The following is a 20,726-nucleotide window of genomic DNA, read 5'->3' on the forward strand; positions in this document are numbered from 1 at the left end:
CAAATTGATCTTAATCAAAAATTAAGACCAACTCATTAAATGATGCATTAACAAAGAATTTCACCGACGGCTCTGTTCCCCAGCACTAGCCCTCAAAACAAATAGCAACATTAATGGAGTTTTAATGTATACAATTTGATTTTATTTGGTGCAGTTTTATATATTTGCTATTGCTGCAACTTCCAGAAAAAGAAGGGTGAAATTGAGGTGAAAAAAGTAGGTGAAACTGAGTCTTTGTGACCTGATGTAAAAGATGGCAAAAGTGACTAAAAAACAGTTCACTGTATTCCTAGTATAAGAAAAAGGAAATTACTGAATAGCAAATCACTATCTCCATCTTTGTCTATGAATCTCACTTGATAAAGAGAATCTGAACTCAGGTTGGTGTCTGGTTCAACACTCAGAAAATTAACTGTAGTTCTCATTAACTCTGCTCTGTCAGAGAATGTCCACAGGGGCACAGACGTCCTCTCTGTACTCCAGCACCCTCATGGGGGTAGCTGCCAATTTCTTTTCTAACGTTACTAAACGTGCCCCTAGCCATGGGATGTTCACTAATCCCAAGGGAACCCAGTAAGGTATATGTTTTCAGGGAACAAAGAGGGAGAGCTACAGGACAAAGGGCTGGATTCAGAGCCCAGAGAAGAGGACAGCCACCCCAGCTCCCTGCTGCCCAAATAAAGCCCAAACCTTGCTAGCTGGTTCATTTTAAGTTTATGATCAAAATTTTGTGTGCCAAATGATTCTGAAATACCATTCTCTTCTCTTCAACTTAAACATGTTCCTACAAGTGTTAAGGTTCCAAAAGTGGGATCTTTGAGAGCTAACCTAATGAAAAGATTAAACTAAGGATAACATATCTGAGAAATTCGCTATAAACTTTTATCTTCTTTTTGTCTGTCTCACCCACCCCTAATCCACTCAGCTTAATATCCCTGAATTTTAAACCTTATCCAGCAGTGACTTGAACTACACAGAAAAAAATAACAGACTGCAAGGCACAGACGCCAGAACAGTCCAGCATTACAAACAGCTGCATCCAGATACAGGAGGACTTGAACACCGAGCAGTGCAAGCCTGGAAGCTCATTCTGCAGACCCTCTCAGCGCTCCTGGGCCCACCACGGAGATGGGGCTTCAAGGAGAACCGCGATGAGCCAGAGCAGGGAAGGCTCTGCTGGAGCTCAGGAATTCATGTGGTGATGTCGACAAGTCCGCAGAAATCCATTAATAATAAACATAACGTTTAGAACAATAATAAAATTAAGTAAGTACCAAGAAAATCTATTCTTCCGAAGAAAATTTTACATTGAAGTAGATTTCCATCACAGAAAGATACACTAATTTCAGGTTAAGGTCAAACCTAGACAACCTCTCTTTCGAAGTTCTAACTCTGCATCTACAGGGCAACCCTGCAACGCAATCCTCGGTGCCTTAGCCCTCATTGCCTATGATCCTGAGCAAGTCACAACTACCCCCGACAGCACTCCTTGCTTCTGCTCTACTCCCCCTCAAATTCATTCTTCATGTAGAAGCCACTGTGATCTTATCAAAATAATATAACAAAACAAAACAAATAAACAGGGAATTCCCTGGCAGTCCAACGGTTAGGACTCAGAACTTTAACTGCTAGGATCCTGGGTTCCATCCTTGGTCAGGGAATTAAGAGCTCGCAAGCCACACAGAGCAGCCAGCAAACAAGCAGCCACCAGGTCCTCCTGCCCTCTGCTTTAAGCCTGTTAACGCTTCCCCCTGCACTTGGAATAGAATGACCCGTGCCTTCTTCCTGTGACTGGACAAGCCGTAATGAAGCTCGGGTCAGCTTCCAGGGCTCTGGACTTAATATTCGTTCTAACTCCACATCTTAAAAAGACTTTCATTTATATCCTTCAGATCTCTGCTTAGATGTCCCCCATCTCACCCCTAAAATGCTATCACTAGTATATTAGCTTCCAGAGGGCAGGGATTTTGTTCTGTCCCCTCACCTCCCCACACCACACACACACACACACACACACACACACACACACCCCAGCATCTGACATAGGGCCTGGCACAGAGTATGCATTCTCCACATGTGATGAACAAATAACTAAAAAGAAAATAGAAGAGGCAAATCCAAAAAGAAAGGAAGCAGATTAGTGGTTGCCAAGAGGCAGGGGGTAGGGGATAGCAGGGAATAGAGAATGGCTGCTGAAGGGTACAGTTTATTTGGGGAGGAGTGGTGAAAATGTTCTGGAATTAGGTAGTGAAGACAGTTGCACAACTCTGTTAATATACGCCCCCCCAAAAAAAACCACCAACACTGAATTGCACACTTTAAATGGGTGAATTATACGGTACGTGAATTGTATGGTATGTGAATCATGTCTAATAAATCCGTTACATTTTAAAACAGAAAGAATGAAGAAGGGAGGGAGGAAGAGAAAGCAGGGAGCAGCAGGGACAAGAGGAAGAGAAGGGCAGAGGGAGCAGAGTAGTGCTCAGGCTTCAGGTTAATACCTGCACTCTGTGAGCAACTAAGGAACTCTATGAATATGCTCTCGTTTCTGAAACCCTTACATGGGTCTCTCTGGTTTCTGGGAATCACTCTTGGTTCAGTATGGTTATTTTCTTAAAGCCCTAGAATGTAACCTAGTATAAATAGTTGAAAGAAAAATAAGATAATTATTTTTTGAAGAAATCAAATATTCCACATGGATTAATAAGAACAAAGATTTTGCAAGTATCTTCCTTTGGAAAAAACAAATTCCCACATCAAGAAGACTGAGAGTATAACTGAAAGGCCAAATGATCATTTTCTGGCGTAAAAACATCTTGAAGATAATCACCTTTGCAAGACCCGCTCGATGGGCTCCTTTAGATTCCATGTATGCGAGGTATCTGTTGAACTCCCGGAATTCCTCCATGGTGGGTCTGAAGGTCATGATCTTACAGCTGGGGTTGAGCGGACTCTCCACCTCGGCCACCTCCATGATGGCTGAAGCAGTCTCTACAGAAAAGAGGATGTGGGCATCAGTGCTGAGTTTCTGTGTGGTAAGGTCAGTGGTCATTCCTCCCAATAGTGGGTAAGCTTCCCCAGCAAAAGCTCTTTTAGTTACTTACCATTCCTTTCTACCACCCTGTTAGCGAGACTCCCTCATCTCTCCCCAGACTCCTGAAAAGAAAAACTGCCTCTAGTTACTCCTCCCAAGCTCCTACTGCTGGCATGAAATTGCAGACCTAATTCACATTGGTCTGCTCCTCAGAGTCCTTCCTAGAAAGAATGAACTTTCTAACTTTGCAAGTTTCCGGAACCAGCTCTAAAACAAACGGTCATCTATGTACCTATGGAAAGGCCTGGTGCAGGCTGAGTGGTAAATGGATACTATTCCACATCCCCAGCACAGAGCCTACTCAGGCGTGCTTCTAGTCACCATGACATGCCTTCCTGTAATAACTTACAAACCAGCCCCCATCTGCGAAACCACCAGACACCAGGCTAAAGTGCTGGAGGCACAGTATAGGAGGTTATACAGCACAAGAGTAAAGAAAGGCTGTCTTCCAAGCTGACTGTCTGGAGGCCGCGAACTTCAATACAAAACTATACACAGGAAGAGGTAACTGACTTCATCTGAGTTACTCAGCAATGACTTCCCTGGAAAGGGGCAGAATTGGGCCTTATGAGAAGGTGCAGAGAAGTTTGTCAGATGAGAGAAAGAATGTCTGAGGTGGTGGAAATGTTTGAAGTCTGCAGGGATGGAGAAAGGAGGTTAGCTAGTCTAGAGCTCAGGAAGAAAAGATTCAGGAGATCAAAGTAGAAAAGTAGGCAGCAGGAACGCTGTGAAAACGCAGACTTAACCCTGCTGTCAAAGAACAGGGTGAGCCCTTCCACAAACATCTGCTGAACACCTACTGTGCGCTGGGCAAGGGAACACCATGTGCCCACCACGTGCCGAGATGACGAGCATGGGCACACATGCCTCAGGAAAGAGTCCCGCACATCCCACCTATACACAGTGACAGCGCCTGGCATCTGACAGCTCAAACACCTAATCCTCTCAGAACAAAAGTTTCCTTTTCTCATTTTTTTTTTTTAATAATAAATTCAATTTGCCTGACAAAAAGAGAAGGTGGGAAATGAGGGATGCAGCAGATAAAGGGGAAGCATGCAAGGGGATAGGAGGTGGTAACAGTTCAGGGCTCCACTATCATCATGCACTGAAGGTTTAAATCAGCCTCTGTCTCACAAAGTGTATGTGACGGAAATGAGCCACTCCAGAATTAAACCCTGTCACCCTTCAGGAATTTATATTCTAAACTAGAAAATAATCTGCGTGGAGATATATTAATACCTAACAGAAAATATCTTGTATTCTCCCTGCCCCAGGAAGGAGGCATGCAATTTAAAAGCCTTCCAGGCCACCTCACCTGGAGAAGGAAATGGCAACCACTCCAGTATTCTGGCCTGGAGAATCCCACGGACAGAGGAGCCTGGCAAGCTAAAGTCCATGCGGTCACAAGGAGCTGGACACAACTGAGCGACTTCACTTCACTTTCAGGCCACCTCACCAGCCCCATCCCTTCAGGTGCACAGGCCCAAATCCCTGGGCTGCAGGATCAAAGTCCCACCTCTACATAGGATACATAGAACCCTTTAGAAGCATCCAGATCAGGTCCCTTGCAAGAACCATCATGGCTGTGTCCACTGTCACAGCCTGCATTATACAGTGCATGCGTGCTAAGTCACTTCAGCCATATCTGACTCTTTGCAGCCTACATGGGCTACATGCAGTCCCATGTAGCCTGCCAGGCTCCTCTGCCCATGGGATTTTCCAGACACAGATAATGGAGTGGGTTGCTATGCCCTTCTCCAGGGGATCTTCTTGACCCAGGGATCAAACCTGCCATCTCCTGCATAAGCAGGAGGGTTCCTTACCTGCTCAGTAGCAACTTGGGAAGACTCACGTTTTACTGTATGCTTCAGTAAGACTCAGTGATTTGTGCTTAAACCTAGATAGCATATTGAAAAGCAGAGACATTACTTTGCTGACTAAGGTCCGTCTAGTCAAGGCTATGGTTTTTCCAGTAGTCATGTATGGATGTGAGAGTTGGACTGTGAAGAAAGCTGAGTGCCGAAGAATTGATGCTTTTGAACTGTGGTGTTGGAGAAGACTCTTGAGAGTCCCTTGGACTGCAAGGAGATCCAACTAGTCCATTCTGAAGGAGATCAGCCCTGGGATTTCTTTGGAAGGAATGATGCTAAAAAGCTGAAACTCCAGTACTTTGGCTAACTCATGCGAAGAGTTGACTCACTGGAAAAGACTCTGATGCTGGGAGGGAGTGGGGGCAGGAGGAGAAGGGGACGACAGAGGATGAGATGGCTGGATGGCATCCCCGACTCGATGGACATTGAGTTTGAGTGAACTCTGGGAGTTGGTGATGGACAGGGAGGCCTGGCATGCTGCGATTCATGGGGTCGCAGAGTCGAACACGACTGAGCAACTGAACTGAACTAAGTACAGCTCTCTATGCCCTTGCCCAAATTATCCCCTCCTGTTGGAGCAGTGTCTACCTATTTCCTCACCTGGCAAACTCCTGTCCACTGCTGAGATTCCCAACCCTCTGGGGCAGGCCTAGGTGAGCAACCCTGTGTGTCTGGACCTCCCTCTCTGCATTCCTCTTGTATCAGCTGCCTGTCCCAATGGCACCTGCAACCACACACTGAACTCCAAGCTCCTCAAGGGGAAGGCAGGTTCTCCATCTCTTTAAGCCCTGGCATTTAGTCTGGTACCTGGCCTGGCTCGTAATATCTGCTGCAATAACTATTTGCTAGCTGAATGACGGAAAAAATGTCAACATGTTACTAAAGGATTCACACTAAATGATACCAAATGTGCGAAAAAGGAAAGCACTGGTCCCTAATGTGGAAAAGTTATTTAGAAAACAGAAATCATTTAACTGGTAAAGAGTAATAGAATATAAAAATCTGAGCAGTGAGAAAGGAGAAGCCCCTAGAGCACCTCTGTAGAAACGTCTGGCACTTGGAAGGCAGCCTTACTTTCCCACAGATGAAGAACAAGCCCTGCCCCTTTCTCTAGGCAAAGAGCTTGAGAAACCGCTAAAGAAGAAACTGGAAATTCAACTGATCATTCAACTAGGTACTAAGTGCCTGACTGGTGGGCAGACATTCAAGACAGAATGAAACAAAACAAAACACGGAACAGTAGTAGAGGGGAGAAACAGACGATAAACAAGTAATAGTGCTATGAAGAAGTAAACCAGGGCAGGGGCACAGAGTGCAGAGAGGAGAGGTAGCTGCTTCACACGGGGTGGGCAAGGGAAGCCTTTCAGAGGCCTGAAGGAGGGAATAAACCATGAGATATCTGGAAGAAGAGCATTTAAGGCTGAGGCAAGTGTAAGAAGCCTCTTGGGCTCGTCAAAGAACAGCAAGAAGTAGCCTGGCGAGACTCCCCTGGTGACCCAACTGCTAAGACTCCACACTCCCAGTGGAGGGGGCCAGGGTTCAACCTCTGGTCAGGAAACCACATGCTGCAACTAAAGATCCTGCATGCCACAATTAAGACTCCTATGCAGCCAAATGAATAAATATGTTTTAAAAAAAGAAGAAGTGAGTGTGGTAAGCAAGGAAGAAGATGGTAAGAGAGGTGGTGGGGGCAAGCCTGAGAGGGGAGAAAAGGAGTTTGGTGCTTACTAAGTGAGATGAAAAGTAATCTTGAGCTTCTTCCCCTTCTCGTACCTCATGTTCTGGATACTCTAACATGCTTTTCCCACCAAGACGACGACACTGCTTTCTAAGATAACTGCTCTGGAGGATGTTACGCAGAGAGGTGAGTCTGGCTGCTATATCAAAAAAGGACAAGGTTGGAAGCATGGAGGCAATTTACACGAACCCAGGCAAACTAAAACAGTGACTTGGACCAGGGGTGGGCAGTGAGGAGTGGTCAGATTGCAGAGCTGTTCTGACCAAAATTCGTGACTTAAGAAACATAGGAGTCAAGATTTTTGACAGAAAGACTGACAAGAAACTGAAGCGATGAGACTGTTCAGATGCGCAGCAAGTTTTTAAATAATCAGAATCAAACCTCCGTCTTGACCTAGTTTGCTAATTGGTCTGTGAAATAAACTTTGCTTCCTTCTAACGTCACTACTCCTGATTACACAAAACTAGTTCTACCTCTAAATCAGGTACATATACAGAAGACCTAGTCAGCCTACATTTAGACCTCTTCAGTCTATAGAGTTAATATACAATGTGACAAACTTTAAAACATTAAAGTATTTTAAGATTTGATGTTAATCTCACCACCCAAATTTTTACTAATATGACAGTTAAAAAAGTCTGGTGCTAAGTTTCATTTCTTTGATTACTAGTGATATTGATCATTTTTGGACATGTATAACCATTTTCAGTTGATTTTGGGATTGCCTACATACATTCATTAAGCTTAAAAGTTAGTTTATAAATATTCTGTTCCTTGAGTTTTTTCTAATCCATCTTTATAATTATTAAACTTATTGTTACTAGAACTAATGTTATTATTAATCAATGTTATTAATCAAATCATGATATTATTGATCAAATAATCCCCTCTTCTCTTTTACCTTTATTTCTCTGAGCCAGGCAGAAAACGTTTAAAATGCTCTTGCAATAATGCTTCCTAGTTGGAGAATGACTTATATTTTACAAAAACATCTCTATGATTTTCTGCTGAAGGTGACACAATAGTCATTTTTTTAATGCTACATCTCTATAGAGACTGAGTCCCCAAAGTGAGTGACTACAGTATCTGTGATAACTTTGCTATTTTGCTTCTGCAAAGCTGGTCTTCACTGTTTTTAAGATCAATCAAACCAAATAATCATATTTATAGTAAGTACCCTGAGAACTTTTTTAAAGAAATAAAGATCCTTCTCATCAAGTAAAAAACAACTCTAACACTAATTCATACTTGGATAATTGGCCCAAGCCTCTTTCCTGAAAAATTTTACCTTAACATCCACTCTCCTTATTCTCATACTATATCTCTATTTGTTAATAAAAAAAGAAACTAAAGCTGATGTTTTCCTGCTAAATGTCAATCTGTAGCCCATATAGCTTTTGATATATACACCTGTATTTCTGACTTGTGTCCTGCTGTTGAAACAATTACTATGAAAAGAGTAAAAACCGATGGCTCTCACCACGAAGTACTAGTTTCTTAGACAATGCCTGCCACAGAACTGGTCTACAATGAAGAGAACACTTGAGGATCTATTATAAAGCACCACCCCCTGGGAGACACAGCACTCACTAGTTAAGCAGATAATGCCTTAGGCTAGAAAGAAAAGGAACCAAGAGACAACTACCAGCTGTGTTTGTGTCTGGAGAGACCTCTATTCCAGCCTCCCCTTGGTTCCTTACGAGGACCTGCCCAAACCCTGGAGGCCATACTTACCAGTCCTCCCGTCTCCTTTCCTACAGTGAGATTTTAAAAAGAAACTGAGCAGCCAAGGCCTGGACAGGGCAGGTTCTACCTCTCTGCTCTACTCCACCCCCTGTGAGCCAGGTTGGAGAAAGGCAGGGCACAGGCGCCACCTGAGACAGCTGGAAGTCTGGCCTTTCAGTCCCACCGTGGCAGCTCACCAACTTGACCCCACAGGGAGCCATGTAAGCTTCTGTTTGCGGACAGCCTTGGTCAGACACTGTTATGGGTTGAACTGTATCCCCCAAAAGACAAGTGGAAAACTAACCCCCAATACCTGTGAATGAGACCTTATTTGGAAACTGGGTCTTCTATACATATAATCAAGTTAAGATAAGGTCATATTCTATTAGGGGGGACCCAAGTCCAATATGACTGGTATCTCCTTACAAAAGGGGAGGAGACAGGCCCAGAGCGAAGAACACCATGTAAAGACGAAGACCGATGGAGTCATGCAGCTGCAATCAAGAGATGCCAGCAAGCACAACATGAAATGAGAAAGATTCTTCCCAGATCCTTTAAAGAACGTGTGGCCCGTCTCACCTTGATTTTGGCCCTCTAGCCTCCAGAACTGTGAGTGAATAAATCTTATTTGGAGCCACGTAAGTTTGTGGTCATTTGTTACTGCAGCCCTAGCTGATCAATGCTAAATATTACCATTCGCCACTAAAAGGAACCAAGACTCCTTGGATAAAAGTCTGATTCCAAGACAAGTGGGAAAAAAACTACAAGGTAGGCTTGGAATCGGAGAAGGCGATGGCACCTCACTCCAGTACTCTTGCCTGGAAACTCCCATGGACGAGGAGCCTGGTGGGCTGCAGTCCATGGGGTCGCGAAGAGTCGGACAGGACTGAGCAACTTCACTTTCACTTTTCACTTTCATGCATTGGAGAAGGAAATGGCAACCCACTCCAGTGTTCTTGCCTGGAGAATCCCAGGGACGGGGGAGCCTGGTGGGCTGCCATCTATGGGGTCACACAGAGTCGGACACGACTGTAGTGACTTAGCAGCAGTAGCAGGCTTGGAATTATCTTCCTTGCTAGAAAGTAAGGAAATACTCAAAAAATGAGGGGAACATATCAAAAGGACAGAAAAGCCAACTTGAAGGGGCTTCCACTGACTAAATCTGGAGGCAAGTGTGCCATCAAAATAAACAACAATAATGGACCATAATCAACCCTTACAGGATGAGATGGTTAGACAGCATCACTGACTCAATGGACATGAATTTGAACAAACTCTGGAACAAAGTGGACAGTGAAGGACAGGGAAGCCTGGCATGCTGGAGTCCATGGGGTCGCAAAGAGTCAGACACCCTTAGAGACTGAGCAATAACATAATTGGCCAAATAAAGAAATCATGAGTCTATAGTGAAATGAATAAACTATAAAATATTTGCAAATGTTAAGTCTACTCCTTTATTAAAAAAAAAAAATCAATCACCACTGGAATACTCAACGTAATACTCCAAAGGTTTAAAATAAAAGGAAGAATCAAGTCCTTGTCTTTCCTGAACAAATGATATTTTTGGTGAGGAGGAGAATCTGTGACTTCAAAATGTATCTCTTTGGTACCTGAATTATTTTGAGCTGAAGGCAATCAAGACCCAGCAGACTCAAGAAAAACTTCCACCTCTCCCTTACCTACCTGAAGAATTTACGTAGGGAGCCTGGAAAGAGAGCTATTACCAGAGAGAAAACTTTTTTTATCTGAAAAACCTACCCGTACAACTGGGCAAACATCTGCTTATCAAACATCTGTTCTTCTTCTCATCTGGTGATTTACCCTCCTCCCCTATGAACCCCAGGCCCCAATTCTATCCCTTAGCTCAAGCTTCATTTAAGCCTCAACTGCCCAAATTGCCCCTGGATCTCATATCTTTGGGGTTCCTGTACCTACAAAATCAAATCTATTATTTTTCAAAATTGCTTTTCTCTCATTAATCTGTCTTATGTCAACTAATTATTAGAACAAAGAATTCAGATGGGAAGAAGGGAAACTTCTTCTGCCCCTACATAAGGTAAGGAAAGAATTGATGGTAGAAAGTTGTTTATAGAAACATTTCAGCAAATAAAAGTAGAAAAAAACAACAGAATTCTATGATCACCATTTGCCTTTTTTTTTTATTCCTAATAAAGAATCTGAGGAAACATCATCAACAGATGTTAAAATCAAGAGGTGACCATAGGAAGCTTTATAATGAAGGAATCAGCCTAACAATCAGTGGACTAAGTAGACATGATATGAAGCAATGGAAAACACAACATTACCTAGTAATCATACTTCCCTAGAAAATAAATCTGAACCTAAACTGAGCTATTAACTCTAACTACCAGTGGTCAGGAAATACAGGGGCTAGTGGAACAAACTAAACACCACCGTAAGAAAGCAATATGTCAAACACTGAATGTGGGATAGTCTATATTCCAAAAGCTAATGTGGGAGGAGGGGTGGTGGCAGGGGTGGGAACAGGGGACTGTTACAGCATTAAAAAGACATGATGGATATGAATTAAAACTATATGCATCTAAGGACTTCCCTGGTGGTCTAGTGGCTAAGACACCATGTTCCCAATGCAGGTAGCCCGGATTTGATCCCTTGTCAGGAAACTAGATCCCACATGCTGCAACTATGAGTTCACATGCCACAACTAAAGATCTTGCAAGTTGCAACTAAGATTCGGCACACCCTAACAAAATTTTAAAAAAAAGAAAACTATATGCAACTACTATTTACGATAGTCAGGACGTGGAAGCAACCTAAACGTCCATCAACAGAGGAATGGACCTAGAGATTCTCACACTGAGTAAAGTAAAAAGACAGAGAAACACAAATATCACATAATATCACTTTTTTGTGGAATCTTTAAAAAGGCTAAAATTAACTTATTTTGGTTTAAACCAAATAGTTACAGATGTAGAAAACAAACTTATGGTTACAGGGGTAGGGATAAATTGGAAGATTGGGACTGACACATATACACTATACTACTATGTATAAAACATAACTAATAAGGACCTACTGCACAGCACAGGGAACTCTGCTCAATACTCTGTAATGACCTATATGGGAAAAGAATCTGAAAAAGAGTGGATATATGTATGTGTATATCAGATTCACTTTGCTGTATACCTGAAATTAATACAACACTGTAAATCAATTAAACCCCAATAAAAATTAGGACAAAAACCATTAATTAACCTAACAATTTTTTTAAAAAACTGTATGTATCAACTATATTGGTCACCAGATAGTCACATAGAAAAGCAATAGAATGATGGAATTAAGGGGAAAAAATAGGATTAAAAGAGAAACAGCACAACTGGAACAAAAAGGGTCTTTTGTATGTTTACAGAATGCACACATTCTGTTCTGTTATAAACCAGAAAATACCTTAGAAAATTCCTCTTTTAAAAGGCATAATTAGAAAACCGCACTTTTTTTAGATTCAGTACTTATACTTTTTCTGACTGTCCTGTAACTTTCAACTTATACAGTGTTCGATGACTGAGTATGAGTCCCTTTATCACCCACCAATCAGATTCCACTAAGTAGGCAATTATTAGAAAATGGATGGGAGAGGGGAGGCAAACTTCCATTCAGTTACAGGTTGTGCAACATAGTAACAACCTAATTGTTAGAGACCCTATTGTCTTTTTCCCTTGGGATAAAGTTTCCATTCATGCTAACAATACAATGACCAAGAACCATGTTGATTACTTTCAGTTCGGTTCAGTCGCTCAGTCATGTCCAACTCTTTGCAACCCCATGAATTGCAGCACGCCAGGCCTCCCTGTCCATCACCAACTCCCAGAGTTCACTCAGACTCACGTCCATCGAGTCAGTGATGCCATCTAGCCATCTTCATCCTCTGTCGTCCCTTCTCCTCCTGCCCCCAATCCCTCCCAGCATCAGAGTCTTTTCCAGTGAGTCAACTCTTCGCTTGAGTTGGCCAAAGTACTGGAGTTTCAGCTTTAGCATCATTCCTTCCAAAGAACACTCAGGACTGATCTCCTTTAGAAGGGACTAGTTGGATCTCCTTGCATTCCATGGGACTCTCAAGAATCTTCTCCATCACCACAGTTCAAAAGTATCAATTCTTCAGCACTCAGCTTTCTTCACAGTCCAACTCTCACATCCATACATGACCACTGGAAAAACCATAGCCTTGACTAGACAGACCTTTGTTGGCAAAGTAATATCTCTCCTTTTAATATGCTATCTAGGTTGGTCATAATTTTCCTTCCAAGGAGTAAGCGTCTTTTAATTTCATGGCTGCAAATCTGGCCATGTCCAAATCCTTAGGTGGAAGCACGCAGACTAAACACAAAGTTTACTATAACAAGGGACAGTTTCTCTGCCTTCTAACAATTCAGCTAAACAGACATCACAGTGGTAATCTCAACCAAAGAAAATGGTACTTATAAAAATTACCGTAACAATGGGAGTTGATCTAAATCATTTTGTATGTTTCTTTCAAATTGTGACTGTCTTCACTTAAAAGGCGGGGCTTCCCTGGTGGCTCAGATGGTAAAGCATCTGCCTGCAATGTGGGAGACCTGGGTTCAATCCCTGGGTCGGGAAGATCCCCTGGAGAAGGAAATGGCAACCCACTCCAGTACTCTTGCCTGGAAAATTCCATGGACAGAGGAGCCTTGTAGGCTACAGTCCATGGGGTCACAAAGAGTCGGACACGACTGAGCGACTTCACTTCACTTCACTTAAAAGGCAACCAAGAAGCAAGGCCAGACCTTAGAGCCAAACCAGCCAGATTCTAATTCCTTGCACACACCTCCTCCACTTAACAGCTGCATCAAGAAAATTACTTAAAAACTAGGCCTGCTTCCCCATCATTCAAATGAGAAAACACTACCTCCCCTATAGCACTGTAAATGGGGATTCAAAGTTACAAAAAACAATACCATACTGCCAGGCTACAGTAGGCAGAGATGTTGGCTTCAAAAAAACAAAAACAAACCAAAAACCAACCTATTCAATCTCTTCTATTAGCTTCTTTACCACTGCCCACAACCATGCTCAGATCTCTTCCATATAATTTTTAAAGGCTCCCTGTTCACCATGGCCCCTCCTACACAGATCTCAGCTACAACCTTCAGCATTCTTTCCCCAACCCTCACAGATTAAACTCAGCAGAAAATAGCCTACACTCATTTTGTCTGATTCATCTATTCAATCTTCAGTCCCACTGCGATGTGACATCTTCATCCACTAGTACATTGAAATCATTCTGCAAAGTGACCAGTGACTTTACAATTGCCATTTCCAGTATGTTGTTTTTAGTCCTCTCAGCAGCCTCTCTGCAGTCTTTAAAACTGGACAAGTCCTCTCCCGCCACAGCTTCTGGGTATGGTGCAACATATACCAACCCCTTTTCACTCTTTTATGGTCACTCCACTTTCTGGAACTCCTTTCTATGTTCTTCTTCAGCCAAACTCCTCATAACTGATAGACTGCAAGGTTCCTTCTGTGGTTGTCTTCCCTCTCCACCAGACACAGACACTATGGACGAGTGCGTGCACACGGCCTCAGCTGTCCATACCAATGCCTCAGAAATACACAGCAAGAACCTCTTTCACTGAGCTGAATCCAAGCTCAGTAAATCAAAGTGGCTCCTGGGCATAGCCATTCAGAGATGATTCTCACACTCAACAGAGACACAAAACTGAATCTAAAACTTAACAGAGATAAAAAAAAAATTTTTCCTCCAAAATTTGCTCCTCTATCCCATAGTCTTCATCATCGTTCATTCAATCCACCTATAGTTTTTGGTCACCAACAGTGACCAAAAGAGCTTATATGTAAAACGGAATACAAGTGGTTAAAATACCACAGGCTGGGTACTGCAATAAAAGGGATACACAGAGCATCAGGAGAGCCTTTAGTACAAGAACAGGCGGATCCAATCTTTATCAGGCTCAAGAGTAGAGAGGGAAGGGAAAAGGGAGAGCATCTCCTACACAAGCCCTACCCTCCACTGCAATGACATCAGAATCCAAGGAGCCATCCTGAGCCCTCCCTCATTCTCCACTTCTACGTGGATGCCAACTGTTGCCTTTTGGACTTCTTAAACCATCTGATCTTTCATGTCAGTTCTCTAATCTCCATTCCCAGTGTTAGTATCCTAAGTGAAATTTTGGTCCCTTTTTTCCTAAACTACTCCAAGAGTCTGCTGAGTTACCCCTCAATTCTCCTCTATACACTATAAAAATACAGGACAAACTTGCTAAGAATGAAACTGATCATGCCATCCTTATTTTAAACACTTGAATAGCTCAGAACCATTTCAGCATGAAAACTACTTCCAATAATCCAGCTACTGCCTTCTCCCACAGCGTCAAAGAGCCATTTCGCCTACTTGAACCCTTTGCTTCATTCTAAAGTTCCCATAGGTGCCAGGCCGTTTCCCTCCTCTGCTGCACTATACACAGAAAAGCATCTCCTAGATGACATGACTGAGGACTTCCTGTGAGCTAGACATCTGCAAAGTGTATTAATGTGCACTCTCCTATTTCAACCCCAAAGTTAACCCCATTGAGTGATCACAACTATCTCTATTTCACCAATGATGGAAATTAAAATGCTTGCCCAAAGTCCCATAGTTAAGAGCCAAGGATGTGATCTGAGCCTTATCTAAAATTCTATTATCACATTCACAACTACTATGCTATGTCCTCTGCCTCTCCTTGGTTGGCTTTCTGATTATAATCTATCTTTCAAAGTTTATCTCAAATGCAGACTGCATGATGAAGTCTTTTCTGACAACATTCCCCACCAACTACCAATGACTTTTTTTTTAATGCTCTCCTGATTCCCACTCCAAATCTATACTCAACCCTCATTCGTCCTGCATTCTGCATTTGCAAATTCACCTATCTGCTAACATTTTAACCTTCAAATCAATGATTATGGCACTCCTATGGCCATTTGCAGACATGAACTAAGTGGTGAAATATGTGAATCACCCAAATGTGAATGTGCTCTCCCAGCTGCGGTCAAATGGGGCAATGCTTTGCCTTCTTGTTTCAGTTCCCATATTGTAAACAATCCTTTTTGCAGCCTATTTATGGCCAGTGTTTTTCATATTTTTGCACTTCTTACTGGTGATCTAGCTACTTAAAATAGTCCCCAAGCACAATTTTCTAAGTCCAAGAAAGTTAGGATGTGCCTTATGATGAAATACATATTACATGGCTTCATTCTGCCATCAGTTACACTGTTGGCATGAGTTCATTGTTAATGAATGAATACTTATATATCAAATAAGGTGTCTTTAAACAAATCACACACAACACAAGGTGATAAACTGACTAACTGACAAGCACTGAGATTAGAGACACAGAATTCTTACATTTCCCCTAGGAGTAACAGTTCAGAATTCACTAATTCAGTATTCACAGTGACTTTTAACATATCTACCACAAACAATGAGAATTGTCTGTACCTAATCCCTTTTAATTAAATCATTCAGAAAAAGCCCTTATCTACCCCCAGCCCATGGAAACCATCCTCCTCCTTTCCCCTCAAGAATTTTTCCCACCTATGAGTGAGCCAGGCAGCCAATCCTGCAGACTACAACTGACCCTAACTAGCTCAACCACACCCCCAGAACTCAGAACTGGGAGACAGAGGAAGCCATGAGGGGCTGTGGCAGCCATTGTCCTCCCTTGGCATTAACAGAGAATGACAGAAAGAAGAGGAGAGGAGGAAGGTGGGGGGAAGCAGAGAGACAGATGGACTGATTTGAGGTGGGGATAAAAGAAAGGGAAGAAATTAAGCCTGATCACCGAGGCAAAATATGTCATAAGGGAAATGCCTGAAGAGTCTCCATCTTCAAGAGACTACACTGCAATAGGTACTCCAGATATGATTTAAATTATTTCAGTATTAAGACACTTGAATTCAGAACTGAGCAGCAAAGGGAAATAGATGGAAACCCACAAGGCATCCTTCTCTCTGGATCAGATCTAGCACAGGTACTCTGGATCTAACAGCTCTGCCATGACTCCTCACCCCTGGACCACAACTTGAATGGTGGGTCCACCAGACAAACAGATGCAGCAGCAACTTCCTGCCTCTCAGACCTCAGCCCAGATGCTGTGATCCTGTACCGGTTCTTCAGTTTTCTGTTTGTGGCAAAAATGGCAGTTCCTAAGATGACCCCATCAGCAAGGGTGTTTTGTGAGACATCCCAGAAGATTAAGTCCCTGGGGGTCCAGCCAATAACCTGTTCTCCAACCTTTAACAACTCCAGTATCAAATTTCTTTCTGCTTAAGTTAACCAAGAACATGTCCACTGTACTTGAATCATGACCAATAAAATCATCAAATATAACCTAAAAATGGTAACTGGGAAAGAAACATGGAATAAAAATATCAGATATAAATCAAATGAAGGTTTTATGCATACCTATTTGCCTTTTGCCAGTAATCCTATGTAATAATCAGTTCTGTATCTTAAAGAAATTAACTCAAATTACCCAAAATTCATTTTGCAGTGTTGAGTAAAATTACTGAGCCATTTAACAAACTAGCCAGACACTACAGCTACTCACTCTTACTGGTCTTCCACAGTAGAAACTCTCAATAGCCTTTGGCTTAACCAATTCACCAAATATCATGCAGTGTCTGCAAAACACACCACTGCTGCCCACAACAACATAGGCAAGACTTGTAGACTATATCTATTCTATATATCAACTAAAAGGCATACTTAGCAATCAACAAACAGTGCTTATTCCCAACCCAGTTTATGTAAACTGTGCCACTGTGTGATGTGATTAAATATTATTTTAATAGATATACAAAAATGATATTGTTTCTACAAAATTTAAGTTGAATATTTTGGAAAGAACCAGTATAAAGGTAATTTTTAAAAACAAACAAACAAAGGAATGTCAAAGGAAAAGTGAGAAATGTTAACAGTAAAAGGTTAGAAGGTAAAGGAATTAGTAAAATCTAAACAGATTGTAGCTTATATTATTTCAAGTGTCTTAACTTTCACTTGTTAAAAAAAAAAAACCCAGACACTGAAAGTGGTACAAGCTGTGTTGGGAGTGTACAGTTTATGCAAATGAGCAAATGCAGGACTCCAACCTTGGCCACCTCATGCGAAGAGTTGACTTTAGAAACGACTCTGATGCTGGGAGGGATTGGGGGCAGGAGGAGAAGGGGACGACCGAGGAATGATGGCTGGATGGCATCACCGACTCAATGGACATGAGTTTGATTGAATTCCAGGAGTTGGTGATGGACAGGGAGGCCTGGCATGCTGCGATTCATGGGGTCGCAAAGAGTCAGACACAACTGAGTGACTGAACTGAACCTTTACTCAAAGAAAAGGATTTACCCTACAACAAAAGATAAGCAAATGAATGTATATTTATGCTTTAAGTAGAAATAAAATAACAGCCGTATCTTTATTCCTGATTTACATCCTTAACTAAAATAAAAACAATAACTTGTTGGGGGGGGGGGGTGGGAATCACTCTGTGCCTTTATAATACAGGCATAAAAATCAAGCAAGGTCAAAACCTGTCAAAGCCTCTCCTTATGGCTAAACAGCTCTTTCCCTTGTCCCTTCCATAGTGCCAAGCCCTTCAACCCTGACTTAGGAAAAAGTCCTATCAATGAGAAAACTTAATTTGAATTAAAGTGAAGTCGCTCAGTCGTGTCCGACTCTTTGCGACCCCATGGACTGTAGCCTACAAGGCTCCTCCCTCCATGGGATTCTCCAGGCAAGAGTACTGGAGTGGGCTGCCATTTCTTTCTCCAGGGGATCTTCCCAACCCAGGGATCGAACCCAGGTCTCCTGCATTCCAGGCAGACACTTTAACCTCTAAGTCACCAGGGAAGTCCAAAAAAGAAAAACACAAAGCTCTGTGGATTTATTCTCATATTTATTCTCTCAACACTATTTCTTTAACTTCTGCTTTAGAGGTAATTCCAAATTTACAGGAAAGGGTGGGGGATGTGGAAGCCCTGTATACACTTAAGTCAGATTCATCAAATCAGTATTTTACCCTGTTTGCTTTATAAATTTATGTTCTCCTTCTCTCCACACACTCACAAATATATGTATTTTTTCTGAGTTATTTGAAAGTAATCTACATAAATCATGACCCTTTACACCTTAAAACTTCAGTGTGCATTTCCTAAGAATCAAAGTCTTCTCTTACACACAGATACAACAGTTCTCAACTCCAGTAAGTTTAACAAAGATATAATATTTACGTCTAATTTCTGTGTTCCAATTTTGTCAAGTGACCAAAAAACATCCCTTATAGCATTTTTCCCCTCCAGTAGGGAATTCAGTCTAGGATTAGGTATTGCGTGTAGCTGTCATGTCTCCTCAGTATTCCTAAAACTGGAATACTTCCAGAGTCTGTCTTTGTCTTCAATGACATTGCCATTTTTGAAGAGTACAGTCACTTCATTTTAAACACTTGAACATGTTTTAAATACATTTCTCATTTTAGTATATTTTTTCTATTGTTGCTGGTAAATAAAAATGCCATTAACTTTTTTTAATTTATTTACTTTTAGTTGAAGGATAATTGCTTTACAGTACTGTATTGGTTTCTGCCAAATATCAGCATGAATCAGCCATAGATATACAATGGTCCCTCTCTCTTGAACCTCCCTCCAACCTCTCTCCCCATCCCACCCCTCTAGGTTGTTACCACAGCCCCAGTTTGTGTTAACTTTTTAATGATTTCACATACGACTACCTTGCCAATAATCTCATTTCTGAAAATGCGCCTATAGATTACGATTCTAGATAGATCATGTGAAAATTATCTGAAATAGAATTTTTTTCCTTGTTTCCTTCACAATACTTATTCCTTTTATTTCTCTTCCTCACCTTCCTGACCTAAGACACCCTAGAGCTAAAGAGGAGTGGCAGTGAAATGTCTTATTATAAAGGGAATGCTTCTAACCGTTCCTCTTCAGAATGTTTACTATGTATAGGTACCCTTTAATGGGTTAGAAAAGTTCTGTTCTATTGCTTTCTCTAGTTTTTTTTTTAAATTTTATCTGGGTGGGGCTCATTTGCTTTTAAAAGAATTCTATCAAATACTTTTTCAACATCTATTATGATGGGTTTTCTCCTTTATTTACAATTGAGATTAATATTTTAATGTTGAGCCAACCTGTATTTCTGGACTGCACCTGATCTAATGATGAAGTATTGTCAGAATGCACACTGTGGAATTATTTATGTTAATAATATATTTAATATTATCTATTTTCATAAGTGAGGCTAGTAATGAAGCTGGTCGGAAGACCTGTTAGCCTGAAAAAATGAGTTGGGATATGTTCCTGAAAGAGGGAAACTATGAGTTTCTAAGGGCTGAAATTAAATATTATTTAAATGCTTTGTAGAACTAGCTTGAAAAGCTATCTGAACCTGATATTTCTTTGTGGTAAGACATATAACTACAGAATAAAAACTCTTAAATGGTATAACTTGAATCTATTTCAGCATCTATATTTTTCTGGAAAACTGTGCACTTGAATGTATTAGCAGAAGTTTTTATGGACTCATCTATAGTTTAGTATTCTTTTCACTCCTAACACTGTTTTTGTCCATTTTTTCTTCCAAGATGAGGATCCCATCACTTTAAAAATACATCACACATGACTAAAAAGTAGTTAAGAACCACTAGACAAGATCGTGGCCACACAACTGGACTGAGCTGTGGTTCCATCTATACCCAGAGGTATAAGCACTTCATCTTTGTTCATGTTAAGCCTTGGTAATCCTTAAACTTAGGAAATTAAACAAGTTCAGTGTCCCTAAACACTAGTGGGCAGTAGTTCTGAGGAATGAAAGTGTGTTGATTTTTCATAAAGTTACACTTTTTATTCTTGAAGAATGTTCTTTTTGCTTTGCTGGTGTTTCTCTGAACAGTAATTTACAGTAAGTTTTCTTTGATAATTTTTATTTCATAAAATTAAAAGGTGACAAGCCTATGTCAGTCCAGCTTATTTTTCAAATCTGGGGATCAATAAACTGATCTCTATGATCCTTCATGAGCTCAGTGTTATATGTGAGAGAGGGAAAAGAGAGGATGGAGGGATGGAAAGGATTGCTCATTTACATTAATAAAAACTGAGTAGCTTATTCAAGTTGAAGTTCTTATGTACTTTTCTGATGTCTAAGTTTCTAACTCTACAAGAGTCCCACCTTTCCACCTAGATGAATGAAACTTTCAAAGACAACATTCTTAACAAACCATTC

At 41.4% G+C, this 20,726-nt stretch overlaps 1 protein-coding gene across 1 annotated transcript in view; it reads right to left on the minus strand.

Annotated features, from left to right (window-relative positions):
- The window catches only part of KDM4C (lysine demethylase 4C), a 401,440-nt gene that overhangs the window by 365,159 nt on the left and 15,555 nt on the right, over positions 1–20,726 (minus strand). The window contains exon 2 of the mRNA XM_052644458.1: positions 2,831–2,991. Coding sequence (XP_052500418.1) covers positions 2,831–2,974 — 144 coding nt within the window. The 5' untranslated portion in view covers positions 2,975–2,991. The remainder of the gene's footprint in view (positions 1–2,830; positions 2,992–20,726) is intronic.

The sequence above is a fragment of the Budorcas taxicolor genome, chromosome 8, assembly GCF_023091745.1.
Source record: "Budorcas taxicolor isolate Tak-1 chromosome 8, Takin1.1, whole genome shotgun sequence".
Taxonomy (NCBI): domain Eukaryota; kingdom Metazoa; phylum Chordata; class Mammalia; order Artiodactyla; family Bovidae; genus Budorcas; species Budorcas taxicolor.